The sequence below is a fragment of the Cydia pomonella genome, chromosome 23 (genome assembly GCF_033807575.1).
Source record: "Cydia pomonella isolate Wapato2018A chromosome 23, ilCydPomo1, whole genome shotgun sequence".
NCBI classification, from domain to species: domain Eukaryota; kingdom Metazoa; phylum Arthropoda; class Insecta; order Lepidoptera; family Tortricidae; genus Cydia; species Cydia pomonella.
In genome coordinates this window covers 13799280-13819706 of record NC_084725.1, presented here as the reverse complement: position 1 = coordinate 13819706, position 20427 = coordinate 13799280, and the positions used below count along the sequence as shown (strand labels likewise).

The 20427-nt window shown below is 38.5% G+C and overlaps 1 protein-coding gene across 9 annotated transcripts in view; it reads right to left on the bottom strand.

The window, feature by feature from the left end:
• LOC133530614 (transcription factor EB) overlaps positions 1-20427 on the bottom strand; it is a 174631-nt gene that overhangs the window by 5534 nt on the left and 148670 nt on the right. For 8 of the 9 annotated variants that reach the window (XM_061868606.1, XM_061868613.1, XM_061868611.1 and 5 more), the window contains 12 exons: positions 7094-7196; positions 6637-6747; positions 6197-6298; positions 5521-5658; positions 4878-5049; positions 4234-4341; positions 3564-3805; positions 3096-3197; positions 2633-2792; positions 1674-1798; positions 1375-1480; positions 308-436 (listed from right to left, as the gene is read on the bottom strand). In XM_061868606.1, the coding sequence (XP_061724590.1) occupies positions 308-436; positions 1375-1480; positions 1674-1798; positions 2633-2792; positions 3096-3197; positions 3564-3805; positions 4234-4341; positions 4878-5049; positions 5521-5658; positions 6197-6298; positions 6637-6747; positions 7094-7196 (1598 nt within the window). The remainder of the gene's footprint in view (positions 1-307; positions 437-1374; positions 1481-1673; positions 1799-2632; positions 2793-3095; positions 3198-3563; positions 3806-4233; positions 4342-4877; positions 5050-5520; positions 5659-6196; positions 6299-6636; positions 6748-7093; positions 7197-20427) is intronic. The other variant, XM_061868616.1, reaches the window with a different exon arrangement.

Below are 20427 nucleotides of genomic sequence, written 5' to 3'. Positions count from 1 at the left end.
GAATAAGCATCTCCAACGATCATTTTTGGATATAGTGAACATTTTAGAAATAAACGCTCCTAAAGAAAAAAAAACATTTGTGTCCCCCCCTCACCCCTTTTAGGACATGATCAATCTAGCCGTTTTTGAGTTATTGCAAAAACTCTTCTCTTCTTAATAAAAATAAGACGTACAAAGCGCTGCGAAGGTACTCCCTTGTGCTTGTAATGCACATGACAGAATGAAAACTATAGAACCTTACATTGAGCATATCAATGGCCAATCTTTTAAAAGAGTTTGCTGCTGATCCTGAAGGTAAAACACAGACCTGCACTGTGCGGAGAATACTGCGCAGCATCGTGAAGCATGTTGGCGATGCTCCGCTCCGTTGCGTCACTGACTACGTCGGATAAGCTGCATAGCTGCGATGTTGGCGACGAACATAACATCGGGTCTCCTGGAAAAGTTTGCATTAATTTAATTAAGAAATAAGAGAGAAAGCTGAAGTCAAACAAAACCAATGTCTAATGGAAACAATGCAACACTAGAGGCAAACGAGGCGAGATTGCAATTGTATGTAGTTGGCGTTTTCACCTCGTGTTGTAAAGGACTCGAATTCTGGAAGTCCTCTTTATTACGACTCGGAACTCAAATGACGAGACGCGGCTCAGTACATAGGACACCCTTTCAAAATTCAATTCGTAATTGTTGAACTACCAACCTAGCAAGTTTCGCGAACGAAGCAACTGTCGCATAAGACTCGAGTCTTGTCATTTGTCATTTCAACACTTGTCATTTTTCAGCGTTCGAATCCTTTAGTATAAGGAGTCGTACTTGAGCCCTATTATTGTTTGAGCCCACCTCACCTTGAACGATGAGACTTACAGTACACTTCTTAGTTATATTTGCATTTAGTTATATTTTGAACTATTTTCACACGCATTTATATTTACCAGAGCTCTAGCATATAGTAAGTTATACCTGCTGCTGTTATTTTTATACAGTAGAAATAATCTTCTCATAAATACGTGAATATTAATCGAACCGAATCAAACCATACCATACCGAACCGAACCATTCCGAACCGGACCGTACCGTTTCTACCGTACCAAACCGAACCGAAACGAACTGTATCGAACCGTCCCGAACCCAACCAAACCTTACCGAATCGTACCGTACCAAACCGAATCCTACCAAACCATTTAAACCGTACGGAACCGAAAAACAGTACGGTACCTAACCGTACTGTTTTTCAAACTGAATCGTACTTAACCAAACCGAACCGAACTGTACCCAACCCAAACTAACCTTACCGAATCGTACCGTACCGAACCATATCGAACTAAACCTAGTTTAAATGCACTCTAGGAGCTTCGAATGAAGTATATCAGTTACCTGTGGTGACGGGGTTATGTGAGTCATCGTCCATGAGGTCCTCGATCTGCGCCAGGTTGAGCACGGCGCCGTCGCCCAGCAGCCCGGGCGATGGCGACATCCTCATCTGGAAGACACGAATCATCACTGTGTGATGGTAGAAACTTACTCCATTTAGACTAACTACCAGACCATACCAAACCTTATAACACATCTTAATCTGTTTGCTAATTTATTCAGTATTTTTTCATACATCTAGATTGAGATAGCTTTAGATATTTATTAGATTGTCATAATATAAAACTGCAATATATCCGTACCTTTATGTGTTTGTGGTTGAGGAAGTGGTCGGGCTCCTGCTCCAGGCACAGGTCGGGCTCCAGGCAGCCCAGCGACAGGCCCTCCTCGCCGCGCAGCGGGGAGCACGAGCCCAGCTTTAGACCATCTGAAATACAAGCTTACATTCTATTAGTGCTGTTGTTATTGAAGAATCAAATTTAAACTAAATAAGTTTTAGGCAAAAATATTTTTTTAGTACAAGCTTTTATTGCTGGCAACTAATACACACCGAAATAATTCTGAAAACACAAACTCAATTAGAATGCGTTGTTTTATCACAGAGTTCCTATGGCTACACCTGTCTCCATCATCAGATCAGCTCAATGGTAACATAATACGGCATTGTCAGTTGTCACCGTACATATATACGTACACGTAGGTACATGTGTGTGTTAAGGCACCAGCGGTCAAACCAGTTCTGTAGGGGTGAGGGCTGCCGAGCATGGCGTCACGAGCGCGGCGACCACTCACCGCGCATACCACACACACGCTCTCGACTACCGTCTCATATATTACATACCTACTTGATACCTATATATTGTTGTAAAATACGGAATTCAAAAAAGTTAACGTGAAGCAGGAGTTTTCTTGAAGAGATAATAACTGAGCTGTTCATTAATAACAGCCCCGACAAGTGGCGACCGTGACAGGATTGTACCAAAGTCCACATTCCAATCTAACGGAAGACGGGCGAGCGGAATATTCCATACGCATTGCAACAATTGCACCTGCATCCAGTGATCGTCATCGCAATTATACAGGAAAGTAGTTCATCCTATATTTTCCTTCTAGACCTTGAAGTGCTCATAATTCGTGAGAAAACAATAAATGATTAGTGCTATAGTTATCAAATCGCTGCTTATTAGTAGAAGTAGAGGTAGGCCAGCTCCATCAGCGGGGATGGCTCCGTTTTCCACGTGTGCGTGTAGACTGGCATTACCTAAAGCGTCGGGCACGGAGAGGCAGTCGGCGGCGCCGGGCATGTCGCGCAGCAGGTCGGGGGGCTGCGCGCCGCCCGGCCCGGGCCCGGGCCCGTCCGCGTGCGAGTGCGAGCCCAGCTCCATCAACGGGGATGGCTCCGTCTTCGGGAGGATCACCTCCTGGAATAATAAGAGTTATAGACAAATTCCCAAGAAGCACGTTAAAACAGGAGCTTGTACGGGGCTCATGTACAGTACATAAAGCTTTTTGTTATCAGTTTTCCACAGTCTCCACATTCCACAAGCAAATCTTGGCGAGAAACGCTCGCTACGCTCGGCCGTCTATGTATATTTGGCCTGCAACCCTTCATTTCCCGACCTCTATAGTACTGCCATGACAAAACACTGGGTAGAAATCATCACTGGCCAAACAAAGTGCTCCGAAAAAAAAATGTTCTAAAAATCGGGAAAGTGGTATCTTACCGGGGCTGGAGGGGGCGGTGTCTCTTCAGCCGGTGAGGGGGAGGCACCGTTTTCAGCTGCTGTTAGCGGTAAGCCGTGTAGTCGTGCTATACGCTCTAATTCCTAGAAAACATAAAAAAAATCCAGTTTTAAGTAAGATGTGAAGTCCTAAAGAAACAAGTAGCAATGACCCGTGCGGCTTTGAATGTGGAGATCGTGTGACCCCCTATTTGTACAAATGTGTTGATTGAGAATTTCATATTCATATAGGTATGACAAGTTGATAGTTAGCAGTTTCATTATCGACTATGATAATCAAAAGTGGAAAGAACCGAACTAATTCCAGCAAGGCCTGTATGATTGGAAGGTCAGACGGCGGTTGCTGTCGCAAAGTTCAGCGATTAGGCCGACAATAGCAAATTCTGGTTCCTTTAAGAAGCGCTAAGATTAAAACGAAACCGATATGACAGAAATCCATGAATTACCTACCTGTATCCTAAGCGTAAGTTTCCTGTTATGCAGCTCGATCTGCTTCCTCCGCTGCTCGCTCTGCTTGAGCCGGTTGACTTCATCCCTCAGACACTTGATGTAGTCCACGCTGGACTTGAGGATGGTGCCCTTATTGGGGCGCACGTCGCGGATGACCTCGTAGAATGGGTCGTTGGTTTTCGGGAGCAGCGTCCCGAGTTCTTTGATGCGGTCGTTGATGTTAAAGCGACGACGGCGTTCGACTGGAATGAGATAATGGTATGAAATTATTTTTAAGTAATTCAGCTACGTTTATTTTCAGCTTCTGATTCCTTGACCGTGCTCAAAGTAGGTATTACTTAATATAGTCAGTCCTGTAGTCTCCCATGAGGTACAAAATTGTATTCTTTTAAAATCTCAAAGTCGTTTTTTGGCGGCAGCCATTACACCTATACAAGAGAATGAATACCCGATAATCTATATATTTTTGTATTGTTGCCGTAAGCAGAAGTGTGTGATTTAATATTTCCTGTCTTTTTGCTTTAATTGCAATGAAATTCTAGCCAGGTGCAGCATAGGCTTGCATAAGTAACCTTAGGCAGCTATTTAATAAAAATTAAAAATGCCAATAGCATGTAACTTAGACACTTTAGACAGTAACTATCGTCATATTAATTCGAACTGCACTCACTTATATTATGGTTGTCTTTCTTCTGCCGATCCTTGACCAGTGCGTGCATGTCAGCGTCTGACAGCAGCGCGCAGTCACCAGCTAGGGAACTGGTGGCTGAAGACGTTCCTGATGATGACCAAACCCCGTTATCAATCTTGCGATTCATTGAAAATCACAGTTGGCAAAAGTATCTACCGAAGGGAATCCTAAGAATCCTAAGATTTCCATTGAATTCACAATAAATGAGCTCCGTAAGAATAGTCCAAAAGTGAAAAAATCTCAAATAACCTATCATCGCCACCCAACCCTAACTTCACCTTGTCATTTTCTTATTATGAAAATTATACCAAAATTTATTACAAATCCTAATTGTTGAATACGCTCATGAATCCTATGATAAATTTCATAGCGGAATTATAACTAATGCTATGCGAAGCTAATACTAAAGGCGAATTTAGGATATTTTTGCCAACCCTTATTTTCAATCAACTGCAAAAATGATAACGGGGTTAGATGATGACAGAGATCCACCGTCGTCTCTAATGTCTATCAACCTGATGCTGAACAGAATGCGTCTGGTCTTACAGTTTCACATACTTCAGTCATAGGCATGGGTATACGACAAATAAGAAGATGATCATCTAAATTTGCACTCTACTCACTCATGTTATGGTTGTCTTTCTTCTGCCGATCTTTAGCCAATGCGTGCATATCAGCATCTGAAAGCAGCCCGCAGTCACCAGCGACCGAACTGGCGGCTGAAGGCGGCCCTGACGAAGACAGGGGGCCTGCCCCACTATCTAATGATAGGATGTCTTCTAGGAACTCATCAGCCTGGAACATGGGACATTGAAAATAAATATGTCATTTAAAAACGAAGCCAAAATAGTAAATAACAACTGTGGGTAGTTACTCGTAAAATCGAAATTCAAGGCATCAGGAGGTAAGGAGTCTTACATAGAGAATGTTTTCACGGTTATATCAAATATGAGAAGTATGGCACCTAGTACCAAAAATTGGAAAACCAAATTGTGTGTCACGTCTAAAGTAAGTAGGTAAAAAATGGTCGTCTAATATAATATTGGTCATGTAAAACCATTACCTTTAGACTATTTGATATTGAAGTTAGGTATAAGCTACTCCTGAGCTCCTCACTCTTTCCAACACTGGCATCAGGCTGCACCGTCCCACCAAGAGGGCTTGGGAAACGGATAATCAGATGGACCGTTTGATTTATTTCGTGAGCTCAGAGATGTCTGAAGGCTAAGAGTGTACTGAATAATGTCCTAAAAAGATAAAACGTACCTCTGAGTTGGTGGTGCCCACGGAACAGAGTCCAGGACTGAGCAAGCTGGACGAGGATCCATGGTCAGGTGATGGCGGTGGTTTGGTGCCCAATTCTGGCGCCGACTGTACCGGTGCGCCTCGTGGGACCACCGAAACCTAGAACATAATGGCTGGAAATTTAGCAAGAGCAATAAGGGTTATAACTGTGTTGGGAAAATTTGTCATCATTTTTAAATGTGTTCGGCTCATTTCATTAGAATATCTTTTATAGGATGCCGACTTTTGGTCTGATTGTGAGCCAAGTGGACCTTTGGTTTCGAAGCAGTAGCTGAAGACGCTACGCAACAACCCTAACTTGAGAGAAATTAGGTTTTGGTTTGACACTTCATTTTTAAACGAAACTAAGGAATATCATCTAATCAAAAATCGCCTTCCTAGCATTTTCAGAAGAATCGAAAGAGTAGAGTTAGTAAGCAACAGTGTGGTGAAATGCTCCATTGCGTAGTTTCATGATGTAAAAGGGTATTGCTTTGAGCAGGAAGGACACAACCCTTTGAAAAGAGTTAATTGTTGGACTCTCTCCGTAGACTCTCTGACCATCGCGCAAATAATTTTAAAAGTAATTGAAGGTGTCAAATCACAGCTCTAGATGTGTGGAGGCAATATGACTAAAAGTAGTGTCAGGGATACTAACCTGTGTATTGGGTTGGAAGGATTCACTGAGATACTGTCGCACCTGGCTCTTCTGCTTCTGGATCACGTGATACCGGGTGGGGTTCTCCAGAACTGTCCGCACCTGAAGCATCATCAAACAATTGTTTATTAATTAAGGAGTATAACATAACATATTAAATTCTCAGGATCACTCTTTTATCAGAAAAGCGGTCGTCGAGTTTCTTTAGGACGCAATCGGGAACAATCTAAAATAAAGAAGGCTCTGCAGCTGCAGAACCTGGTGGCCTAGTCAAGTGACAACAAAAACTCATTCGGCAAACGTTCACGGAACCGCCAAAATACCACACCCATCGGCCACTCGCGTTGGTTTTCAACGAGCTGAAGCGCAAGTAATGGCACGATCTCAGCTGGAACACCCTCAGCACCTAACGGGTCTACTTGAAGGTGAAAAAGACTCACCTGCAGAACCTGTGGCGGCAGCTCAACGTGAGGCACGACCCGCGGCACGTCCGCCGGTACTGACTTCTTCTTCTCGTCCACATTGTCCTTGGACTGGCCCGCTTGCTGTGCCTGCAGTTAAAAATAATGTCTTAAGAGTACACAAAACAGATATAATGTTCGTGTTTTCTATCGAAGGAAAGTACAAGTTGAATCAGTTTTCGAATCGATGAAGTTACTCGAGAAAAGCCCCACGATTGCTATTCATATTTTTTGGCACCCGTATTATGATTTAAAGCGCTACGATTTTTCAAAAACTCTACTGAATGAACCCACTGCACCTTAACAACAGCATATACCTGGAACATCTTGTATCTTGCATCATCAATTGCTGCTTCAGCTGCGTGCGCGACGTCGGCGTTGGCGTCTTAAATGTCGGCGTTAGCATGCTAAATGGCGTGCAAGGACAGAGGCATACCTGTAAAGATTCCCTGCGACGCTGCTCCTGAGCATGCTCGCGCATCAACTGCTGCTTCAGGTGCGTGCGCGACGTCGGCGTTAGCGTCTTGAATGTCGGCGGGCTGAAACAAGGGAAATTTACGATTAGATGTCATCGTTTATATCTCCTATCAATTATTCATATTATAATGGTACTTTTTCATCATACATCTTTCGCAGTCATTTGGGAGAATTGGGGCACAAAAATCGTTGGTGTCAGATTTAGGGCCTCCCCACAATAGCGTCTTCTGAGCGTCGGCGTCTGTTCAACTCTCGACTGCTCGACGCAAGGTTGGCACAACGATGCTGCGACGCCATTTTCCAAAGTGATGCATGACTAGACGCCGACGCTCGTAAGACAAAAGACGCCAGTGTGGGTTAATATGGACATTGTTGTTGAAGATATGTTTGTACGCTAATTTGGCGACTTGGGAAATCATTTGTAAATCAAGACTTTTAAAAAGAAAAAGAAGGCAGTTTATTCATCACTCATTAGAATTTGCCGAATAACATAAAAACGAATCATACAGATTTTGTCTCTACTATCAAAGTTACATTCCTCATAAAACAACTATTTACACTGCAGCGTACTACTAGTAGAGTAAAAATAAAAATACACTATCTTATCATACGATTACTCAACCAAAGTAAGGTACAAGGAAAAATACTACATTTATGTGAACTAGATTGAAAAGGTCGTATGTACGCAAGCTGCATTGCGATTTACGTCCTATGGACCTCTCAAGTGTTTCAAATTGTAAAACAAGCATGGTTGAGTCGATGGAGGAGATGGACCAGTATAATCATCACATGGTACAGCTTGCACGATTTGGAGTAAAATTCGTATGATCTTATCGTATTTACTAAAGTAACATGTATGCGAGAAATAAAAAAATTGCAACAATATATATGTCACACTCGTACGATGACAATAACACAATAATAAACAATAATAATGACAGCAAATAATAAATTACCATTTAAGTATAATAGGATTTCTCTGTCACATTACGGTGGTTGGTTTAGGAGCTCGACTTGACATTCGCGCAATAAGAACACGATAACTCGCCTCGTTTATATGAAATTAGTTCTGCGTGGTTGGGAAATGTATGTACAGGTGTTTGGTTATTAATGGGCGTAGGCGCCATCATAAATAAAACGGTGGCCTTGAAACCTTGTGATTGTTTATTTGCAAGTGACAGCCCATCAATGAGATATCCGACATACGTATGTACAGCTGTGGCCTTAAGCGCGAGTTTTGCATGACTCGTGGGGAAAATCCAAGTTTTTGCGAAGGTAGTGGCAAGCTAGCGTACAATTCTGATGCCAAAATGTAAGTACCCTGGTAAATGGTCGCTTGCAACTGAAGATGCCGCGACAACGCGAATGTTTGAAAATGGCAAAATAAAATAATGCCAAGGAAAAGGAAGAAAAACAATGTGCAAAATCTACTTTATAATGACGTATGCATCTTGTTTTTACATTAATAAGTTTCCTTAAGGAAACTTTAAGGCTTATTTAGGCGGTCTAGTATTTTTTGGACCTTACAAAACCCAGACGCAGATATATAAAAAAAGTTGTGATGGATAAATTAAACGGTGTTAAAATATTGTCCATATCACTATCTACCTACCTTTTATTGATGTTTTTTGTTCATTATTTCATTTTTATTTTGGTGTTGCTATTGTTTCTATTATTTTTTGTTGATATGTCTGTATTGTGGCAAGCAAATAAATGGTTTATCTATCTATCATATCATTGTTTAGGAAATGAGGAATACTTTAGTAATAGTCGCCTACTGTCCTCTTAAAACGCTTTCCCGTATGCGTCTTTAGAAAGCGTCCCCTAAATCTGCACAATGGCGAAGTCAGGCATTTCGCAATTTGCACGTCCTTGTCATACTCTGATGGCTTACCGAGCTTAAATGCACTTGTTAGCCAGTTTAAATGTAATCCTAAAAGCTGCAATAAACATGCGTGGTCTGCTGATCAACCAGCTGAAATCGTGGCGCACCATAGCCATTTTGCAGTCAAATTGTAAAAAATCCGCCCTTTTCAAATGGCGTCGTCAATTTACAAACGTTTTCACGTTTGCAAATTGCCGAATGCAAATTGTTAGTGTGCTCAATAGTGTTAAGGTAAACGTAATGGTTGTTCAGAAGCGAAAGAAGTATGTCAGGATCGTAGCAAGTAAAATCCGAGGTGTTTGCCTACCCCTCCGGGAAATAGGCGTGAGTATATGTATGTATGTAATAACCAGGTGAAGACGCTCGCATTAAGCAAAACAGTCTATTTGGGTTAGTTCTGTGGATTGTCATAATTATTGGCCTAGTATAATAAGTCTATTAGAACCTCTATGCACATGGCTATTTTTTTACTGGTTTGGTGCGGCATGCGTTTGGAACACTCCTTCGATTATAATTCCATGCGTACGCGTATGCGCGTACGCACCCGAAATGTTAACAATGTGACGACACAGGGCTTCTACTGATGTCTTGCGAATTTAAAAATGGGTCACCTTCAATGACAATCACATCGAAAAAATACTTAAAGCAAGTCATGATTTCAACCCGTGCTTTTTAAAGAAAACAAACAATAGGATTCTATAAACATATACATAATGTAGCATTATTAATATACATGAATAATATTCATACATAATCTACTCGTATTCTTAGACCATCAATTATTAAACGTTTCGTTTTTACAAGCGTGTTATTTAATTTTAAGAATCAATAAGACTTCGTATTCATTACCTTCAAAAGTTGTATGTACTATAAGTAAGATATATAAACACATCAAGAGGAATCTGTACAATTCTAATCTTTCCATATTTTGTACTCGGATATTATTTATATTTATATATTGAAAGACACCAGTAACGCACAACCTAAACCGTTGAAGTGTGTCGAGTTGCATTAAGTCGAAATGTGCTAGACATGTTTCGTTCCATAACGAGGAGATTCAACAGCACATGCGTTGACAGACCGACGCACAGCCGTTTTTACTTTAAAATTATAATAAAATTGACCGAGCATTAGCGAAGGTCTCCGTTTCAGCTTGTGCAAAAATGCTTTCCTTTCCGGATAATCTCTGCAGGTCGCATTTCTCAAACTAATCCTGCGAATTTTTTTGAGCAGATTCAGTAGGAAGACAGAATTTACCTAACGTTCCGTTTTTTGTAAAAAGTTAAAAATGGCGAAAATTGCCATAAAGGTCCTAAGTACCAGTAGGGTCTACGGCACTTAAGTTAAGACCATTGTAAGTTGGCTGTGACTGTTTTTCCCACAGGATCGCCCAATCACGCGAGGTGAAGGCCGAGAGAGTGCGAAACCAAGCAGAAGTACAACTGTGGCTGTTTTTTTACATTTTTCAAGCTTATGCAGTTGATCGTGAGGTCTACAGCTTACAGAGATATTAGTATTGAATATGTCTACATAGTGTAATATGTCACACAAATTCTGTTACAGTGTAGGAGCACTTCTTCTTCACCTTCTTCTTTCTTCTTTCTCCTGGTTCCCATATCACTTGGGGTCAGCCCTCCTTGTACGTTTTCGCCACAACAATCTATTTTGTGTTGCCACTGCATCTACATTATTCTCTTTAAGCACAATGTAGGAGCACTAAGAAAGGATATTTGAGATTTTACCCCTTATGTATGAGGACGGAGGTTTCAGACGGAGGCTAATTTCAAAATACATATAATATTGCCAAAAATGCGAGTTGACTTTCGCTAAATAACTGTAGAGGTACTTTATTGTACTGTTAGTGATAACGTTTACGGCATGCAAATCGTGGTTAAGCGGGGCAAGGAGAGTATGTTTGCACATTTTGGTGTACGGTAACTTGTATAAAAGAATCTTGTTTTATTTTTATTTTAGATAGTACGAGTGGGTAGCGTTAAAGTACCCGAAAATCTTATAAATAAGTTAAGTCATCCCCACTATTATTGTTACACCTTGTATAATTGACAACCATACATTTCATTGGAACACTCTTCTCTTCTACTATCTCTTCACATCCCATTACTGAAGGCAGCAGTATTTTTTATATACTTTTTAGCATTTCCATGTTTCTGTATATCGTGTCTTTGTTTAGAATATACTTAGTTTAAACTTATTTGCGACGTTCACAATCAAAAAGTACAACATTGTCGCTTACCATAAGGATGAAATTTGCTCGTATCTTTATACGAATAACCTGTCAGAGCTTCCTTATCGCAAGCGACAGTATGGTACCCTTTACTTGAAAACGACACATTTATCTAAAACATTTGCATTTGTGGAATCTTTAATAAATTATGTATTATTTTTCATAGGAAAATCATCAAACAATCCCAAACCGACAATCTATATATCCATAAACTAGATATAGTTAAAATCCAATGTCAACCGGATGACGGCTACATCCCCGATAAATGATAACGCTGATCTATTGTTATCAGTGCCTCGATTGATATCAAACACGAGTCTAGTACAAGTGGAATTTGAACTAGTTACGAGACAGGGGTAAGACTGCTGCTGCTTACGTTAAACTGATGCAGAAGAGAAATTTTAATTAAATTAAATTTTAAGGACATTCTTACACAAATTGACTAAGCCCTACAGCTCAAAAACGCTTGTGTAATGTACAAATACAAAACACATGTGTCTCAAGAACGTCTGCGCTCACACAAATAAATAGCTTACCAGGATTCGAACCCAGAACCATCGACTTCATAGGCAGGACTACCGACTTGGCCAGATCAGTTGTCAAAAGGATAAGTTGTAGGTACCAATTATTTACAAACACTGACGCAAAATGTATGCGCAAGAAAAATTATCAAAATGTAAACGTTATAAATTGTATACCTCTAGGTAACTAATGATTTATAAGTGTAGTTACAGGTTAAATAATATTATAGAAAAACAGAAGTAGAATTATAAATTATATCGGTTAACAATATGAAATATGGACCCTCGGTCCAACGGTGGATGGATTGTGTGAGAGATGACATGAAACGAACGCGAGTGAACGATGAGATGACGGGTGACAGAAAGATATGGGAGGAAAGACATGCTGCGCCGACCCCAAATGAATGGGATAAGGGCAAGCGAATGATGATGAACAATATGAAACATCCATTGCAAAAAGCAAAATTCAATCGGTCAAAAACATGCTGTACAGGAATAGTGGAATTAATATTCAGACATGAAATTACTAGGAAATACCTCCATATTAGTAAATTTAAGATTAAAGCTAATCTTGTACTACTACTTGTACTATAATACTTTTGACAACCTGAAGATAAAAACTGGGGCAATCTTAAATTTAATCTAAATACGTAGTAAGTGATAAAATAATGTAAAACCCTAGAACATATACGATATAACTGCGTGTACTTAAATAATTTCAAGCTTTATATTTGAGTTAGAAATTGATTTCAATTTGAAAAAGGACAAAAGTATTTTAATCCATTTACCAAAATACTAAAAGTATTATGTAATCGTAAGTTAATATGCATAAAATTCATTACTATTTGTACTTAAAAATAAACGACGAGTCTATTGAACTCAATCGGGTCTATTTGTAATACCCAAGACATCAACATGAATTCATAAGGTCCTTTTATGGTTTTTTCAATAAAATTCACATCAATATTAGCAGAAGATACTACGGGTCAAAATTTGTTTATTATTTTTATCATAAAACACTAACAATAATCTGAGGCAGATACTTTAGAACGAAAACTGTAGAAATATCTCTATTTAAAATAAACAAATATAATAGGACATTATTACACAAATTGAGTAAGCTCCATAAGGCTTGCGTTGTGGATACTTAGACAACGATATATATGTATACATACTAATAAATACATATAAAACACCCATCGCTCAGGAACAAACAACATTTGTACAACTATTCGGCCGATACTTTTGGAAACTTTTTTAGATCCACTACTACATATTAATGTTACAGTCAGTATTTGAATCGCTTAACTACAAACTCGGATAAATCCACTCTACTACCCTCTTTTATCTTATAAAAAATCTCAAAATCTGACCGTTGGATTTATTTCTTTATTTTACACTTTATTACGCATCAAAAAAAGGTACAACTGGCGGACTGCTTGATAATAATTCCTTCTAGGCCTGTTCTAGCAGGTGCTTATAAAGTTAAGCGTTTGAAAGTTATTTTGCTTGCGGCTTGTCTTATCGTCAGCGAAGTGCATTCCAGAGACGGATAGTCTGGACAGCGAAGAAAGATAGATAACCACAATGGTGAAGAAGAATGGTGAAGAGTCGGGTTTATCGAAATTTGAAGTTAATCGACTCATTTTTAGTACCTAGTGGATCGAAACTTTTATATTCCTTCCTCCATCTAGTTTAGAAGTTAGCGACATTTCACATAACCTTCCTTCATGTATGTTGTATGACTGGCCCGACTTGCACGCTCATACAAGGTGCGTACGCGTCGCCCTTGACCGCTGATTCAGAGCGATATCAACATACGGCTGTTATGATGTGTGCGAGTAAAGTGCTGTAATATGGTGTGGTGAAAGTTGCAATACATATATTTATTAAACGTATTCTTTAACATACGAAACCACTGATTTTTATGCTCCCATAAAATGGAAGATAGGTGCGCTCGTTTTAAAACGATCTTCTTCTTCAGTCGGTGCAATAAACGTATTGAGTATTGAGTATTGAGTCCCTCAATGCTGAGGATCGTGACATCATGTCCTTCTGTTGAAGACCAGATTCCTCCATAGGCTTCTATTCCTCGCCAAGCGCATGGCCTCGTGCAGTTTTAATTGCATAGGTGCAGTGATTTGAGCACACCATCAGGTTTAAAATTATAATAATGCTTAAATTACATGAAACTTTGCATGAACAGTTACATAACATATATCTATGTCTGGCACTAATTTCCATTCCTAAATAAAGAACATAGAGCGAGTAGAAGTTATCTGTGTAAAATTTCTACTTGCTATAATTTCTTTGTATTGTTTTATATGCTATCAGGTTTTTTGTATGATTTGTTTATATAGTTATGTAAGCAGGTTTTTTACAAGATCCAGTAAAAAAATAATTTTAACCCACATCATTTCTTATAATGTGACAAACCAAAAAATATTATAACCACGTTTGAATTATGGTTCTTAGCTTTCGAAATTGACATTTTCTATATTAACAGTTTTGAATGATTCAAGTTAGTTTCACTAGACTTAAATCTACCGGGATATGAACCGTGATTACCTTTTTTATTGTTTATGAGCTCCCGATATTTAGACGCAGTTCACACGCTCATAAACAATAAAAAATGTAATCACGGTTCATATCCCGGTCGATTTAAGTCTAGTATTCTATATGTATTAGATTTGTCTTAGTAGTATTTCTACATATACTACATATACTGCGAACTGCAAATCTTGGGATTAGTTGTCAAGCGGACCCCAAGCTCCCATGAGCCGTGGCAAAATGCCGGGACAACGCGAGGAAGAAGAAGAGAGTATATGTAGAAATACTACAAATATTTATGACAAATATCCCATGTCAGTTTTTCTATTCGATTAATAAAATAATTAAAAAAAAATACAGGCAAAAAGCAAGTATAGATAAGTGTAATGTTGTAGTCCCTGAATTCTGAGCTAGGCAAAAATTGTACGCTTATTATATATTTTTCTCTATAAATAGTATTTATAAGCTTAAATTCTTTAGATCACACTGGAATAAACTGTCATACTACAATATATTTAATTATTTAGACGTCAAAACATAGCTCAAGTGTAATTAAATCAAAAAGCATTGCAACGTTATAGCAAATAAATTGGCACATAGTAAGTGGTCTCACTATAAACTTGATACTTGTATCAACCATTTGTCATACAACTATCGTCGTCAATTTAAATTTCGATCTAACGGCCAAACCGCCATTCAAGAGAGAAACGCACTAACAGACGACACAAACAATGTATTATTTGTAAATATAGCACTTATTCAATTAGATTAAGATTTAATTTGCAATTATTGTTGTTCGACTACTTCCAGAAACTGTCCGAATAATTTGAATCTTCTAGTAAATTAGACTGTGAAGTCGATATTTCTACAAATACTTTTATCAAAAGTTGGCCTTTAATATGATAGATGTATACTAATTTCGACCTTACAGTATTTCAATAAGGTGCAACTACATAAACGTTTACAAGGACAGTCGGTTACGCCGTTTTTACCCCAGCGCGTGCGCACGATTGCCCGCTAAGTACATTGTATGCTGAATGCGCGATTACCTGTCATGGGTGACGCCTGGTCAAACGAGATTGCCGGGTCCGCGCCTACCGCATGCATGCGCAAGTAAAGTAAGGACGCTAACCACGAAGAATTTCGTACATTGACCTGCCTGTTCCCATCTCTGTGCCACGCGCATAATTATATTGCTGTCCCGCTCTCACAGTGTCATTGACCGCCGGCATTATCGGTGGGATAGCAATAGTTATAATTATGCGCGTGCGATATGCGATAGAGATAGGAACAGGCGAAATTCTTCGTACATAGTGTCCTTACTTTAGTACAACATTTTAGCTGTTAGGCGGTATCGGTATCAATGGCGAGGCGTGCAACCGGCCGCAAAACTCGATTCCTACCGGCTTGTTTAAAGATAATTGAGCCTTATTTTACTAACCATATATGGACTTCTGGGTCTGAAATAAAGATATATTTATTTATTTTATTTATTTAAAGGCCTCAAAAAGTAGGTCTCATTAACTCCGGCATGCCGAACAGGTATAATTGATTGACGCACCGCCACTACGGAGTATTGCAACAATATTAAGATAACATTGCAGATTTCAGTCACTTTATAGCAATTATTAGTTCCAAGTATTTTGAAAATTGCACCATGCAGTGTCGATAAATATTGTATTAACGAACGTACTTTTTCAGATATTTCTAAGCACCTTAGTGTTACGATATATCTGATAGTGACTGCACAAGAATCGGCTGAGTGTTTTTATGTGTGACAGCTACATGTGTGGTAGGTGTGTACCCGTCCATATAAATGATTGACAGTAAACAAACTAGTATTACGAAAGTAATTATTATTCAGTACGAATCCGTAGATGACTTGAGATAGATTATTGTAGAACAATGGTGCTAAAGTGTCAGATTTGCAATAATTGATTATTGTTAAGTAATTTGTTTGATAATTTAATTAAAAACAATCTATTGTTAATGCGATAACTCATAGCTTTTTGATCAATTAAACTTCAAAAAAGTTGCAAGACGGCAACATATTGACGACCTCACTGGGCTAATGGGTAGGGATTCTGCCTATGAAGCCTATGGTTCTGGATTCGAATCCCAGTAAGGGCATTTATATGTGTGATGAACACGGATATTTGTTCTTGAGTCATGGGTGTTTTCTATGTATATAAGCTTTGCTTAGTTTGAGGCAAGGTAAGTGTGTAAGATATTTATTAATTTATTTACAAAACAAATCATGCAAATAAATTAATTTTAAGGCTTACTCTTACTTGTCGATTTTTTGGTCAGATTTTGATAAAATTTGGCAAGTTTGAAGAGCCTCTAATTCTAGGCGGAATTAATACCTACGAAATGCGGAAAAGATTTGTATGTAATTTTAAGCGTATCCCGAATAATACAATACGTATTCGTACAGATGTTTAGGATATATGGTGAAATTGAGCGAATATTGTACAACTCAATCTATTCACCTTTGAATCTGACGAGAAAATAAAATCAAAAACAAATAAAAATGATTCTAAATGCATAAATAGGTATTTACAACTATTTCACCTAAAACTCGTTCTGTACCATGCCCGATTCAGAAGTCCCCATCACACTCGCAGCGTTACCACGCTGTATGGCGATGGAGACTTGTTGGATAAGCCATTATTATTAGTAATTTCATTTTGATTTTAAATAAAACTGCTTTCTGCGGGTAAAATGACCGGTAACCTTCGTACGTAACAAATACTGGGTATAAAGTACTGGCCGGTAATCTACGGCTTCGGTAGATAGAGGGGTGCTTTTCGACAGTTTGATAGGCGAAAGGTTAATATATGCTAAATGTGGAGTACATTATTATGACATTACAATAAAGCAACTTTTCCCAAAACAGATGGCGCTAAACACAATCGTTATAACCATAAAATTTAAAATAACCAGACGTCCTGTTGTGTCTAATAGCCTTATTAGTATAATTGCCACTGTCACGTTTCCGAAGAAAAGATAATCTCCATAGTGCGTCAACGCGTGCTGAGAAAATATCCATGCATTCAATACAAATACTAATAATAGATCTAATTACATTGAAATAAGGTAGAAATCTCGTTGTATACGATAGCAGATAAGTAAATTTGTAAGTTGAAGTAAAGCTCCATTCAATATAACAGACAGCCTTGTGACGTCACGACGGCAGCGACATCTATTGTCGAGGTTGATGCGTGTGAACTTTTTGATGACGTGTTTACACGCGCATGGTTAATAATTGGTGTTGTTCAGATACGGTTTAAATCGGACAATACTAGATTGTTTTTTTGATGTAGAGATTTCCGCATTAAAAAAAAAAACCAGAAACTGGATCGGCAAAAAGATCTATTTAATCATGGAATCTGGTCACAACATTTTACGAGAATCGGTTGAAAATAACGACCAATAGAGGAGAACCTCCGGACATACGAAAACAGTTGGCCCGAGTCCGGAGATCTTCGCTTCGGTCAATAATTCTGCCAAGGAGTAGATATCCATTGAATTCACATAAAAAAAAAGCCATGTCCCCACAAGGACCAAAAGCGTGCGTGACCTTGTATGACGTAAGAGTTCTCATGCACTGATGCAGATGGCATAATGATGGTCATCGCACGCGGAAACAACGCTTCCCGTCATTACGGTAATCACGCGTGGCCTTTGGATCGTCAAGCGCCATGATCTATCATCGGAGTATTATTGGTGACAATGGTGACACAGAGATGACGGAAAAAAGAGTAAACAAGTTAAAAACGCAATTACAAATATACAAAAATAAATTTTGTCAATAGCTGAACTGACTGTTCTTTCAACATCAACTAATACTCAATCAATTCTAAAAAAACCAACACAATTAGGTTGCATTGTTTTATCGCAGATCCCAGATGTCCATTCTCACACCCTAGAACCTAAATGGTCACGTACTGTCCGGGTTAAGAGGAATTTCTGCCGCAGACGCTTTGGCTGTGAAATAAGCTCCCTGCTGAGGTTTTCCCGAGGGGCTACAGTATGGCGTTCTTCAAAAAAGGAGTGTACAGTTTTTAAAGGGTCGGCAACGCGCATGTAATATATCTGGTGTTGCAGGCGTCCATAGGCTACGGTGACTGCTTAACATCAAGCGGGCCGTATGCTTGTTTGTATAAAAAAAAAACAGAATTCCTATGACTATCTCTTACGTCCATCATCAGATCAGCTTGATGGTACACTAATATTGCACTGTCATCCAACTTACATACTTATGTGTGATTAAGCCAGCTTACACCTTGTAAGCTGGCGTAATTTTAGTCGAACAAAATATAGAAATGTGAGCTGTGTTAGACTATGTATTAAGACAGTTAAGGAAGCAATGGCCATATGGTTTTTATATCTCTTGATTTTCTGTATATGCTTCAATTAAGATAAAGATAAAGATAGTTTATTATTCAAGTAGGCATAGGTAATAACAATGCGCTTATGAACGTCAAATAAAGCTACACCGGCTCTAACCCTACACCTTTGACCCGAGAAGATTTAAATCCACCCTCAATTGGAGGAGGGTATCTAAGAGGGTAAGTTTTTTGACTGGTTTTCTTTCTGTTTGAGTTTGCTAGAATTGTATCGATGAGTATTAGTTGCCTGTTGAAACAAAATTACAGTCGTTGTATCAAAAATGTTTTTTTTTTTTTTTACCGATAACTTTAAGTGAAGAACTAGCCAGCAACTTTAAAAAAAGTGTCTCTATATTGTTAAATTACTTATATGTATCACTGTGCTTTTCTCGTTACTTTCCATTTAAAATGCATATGGAAAAGCATCCGAAAGATAATGTAATAATCCAAAATTTTATGACATAATTGAAAGTACACACGTACTATTTGTTCAACCGCAAATAAAGTAAAATTAAATGAAACGGTGGCATAAATATAGGACATTACTGTAACAATGCCACGCTATGGCCATAACCATCGTTACCCTGGTATCACTATAATTCCATGCGGGCATGCTGATCCAGTTCCCACACACACCGCTAATTAGCTGAACTATGATTCAACCAGAATAGTAAGAACCCTGTAATGTCATTAGGTTTGTTCGTTTGGAGATCTTCTATTTTAGATAGTAGTAAGGTTGATCTTATGAACATGATACTTGATATGACCCATCTTTTTTATGTGTCTGCACAAATTGACTTTATCGAAGAAATAACTAGAAAACTGCATAAATTTTGGAATTAGATCCAAATTTTTTAATAACCGCTAAAAATATCAATACCACCATAAAAACAAGATTTTATTATTAATTTAATTGGGAAAATGAGAATAATATTATTCTACTGTAAAATCTAAATACAGATTTTAAATTTTTAATAATTGAACTCAAAAACGAAGCATTTTTTATAAACATGTTGTTAAATAAGTAGAGTCTGTTCGGAAAGAGAAGACAGACAAACTCTTCTCTTTCCGCACAGACTCTATCTCAGACGTTAAGTACTCGGTTAAAAACTTAAACACGGTGTTTCTTTTTTCGTTACGCCGTTAATTTCGGGGTATGGCTAATTACATTTAAGGAAACTGAATGGCATAGTTGTTTTTTCTGTATTTTTCATTTCATTGTAACACGGACATTATGATTAAATACACCAAACAATTGAAAACTATTACATATCAATGACATTTCGAAAATCGATCGTCCTCCGACATGATAGGTACTTGCGATTGGCAAATGTATGAACTCATACTAAACACTAATCAATATGCAAACAGGCCCCAAGACAAATGTAAGCTCGTAAGGGCCTTATTAGAAAAAAGTAAATGATTAATTCTCTCAATAATGGAGTTACTTAGAATACCGGTCTTTGAGAAAGTTAAATAATTTAAGCTCAGGAATGCACCTTTGAAATTTAAGGCCTTTATAAAAACTCCGTGTAGATACGCGATCATATTACATCCTATACATATAACAGAAGCATAATGATCTAAATCCGTAGCTATCTTCAATTAAAGCTCCCTCTATTTGGCTCTTAATTAGCGATATGAACGGAGACACGCGAAGGAATCTCAATCCCAGATGTTGGCCAAGGACGGAATATT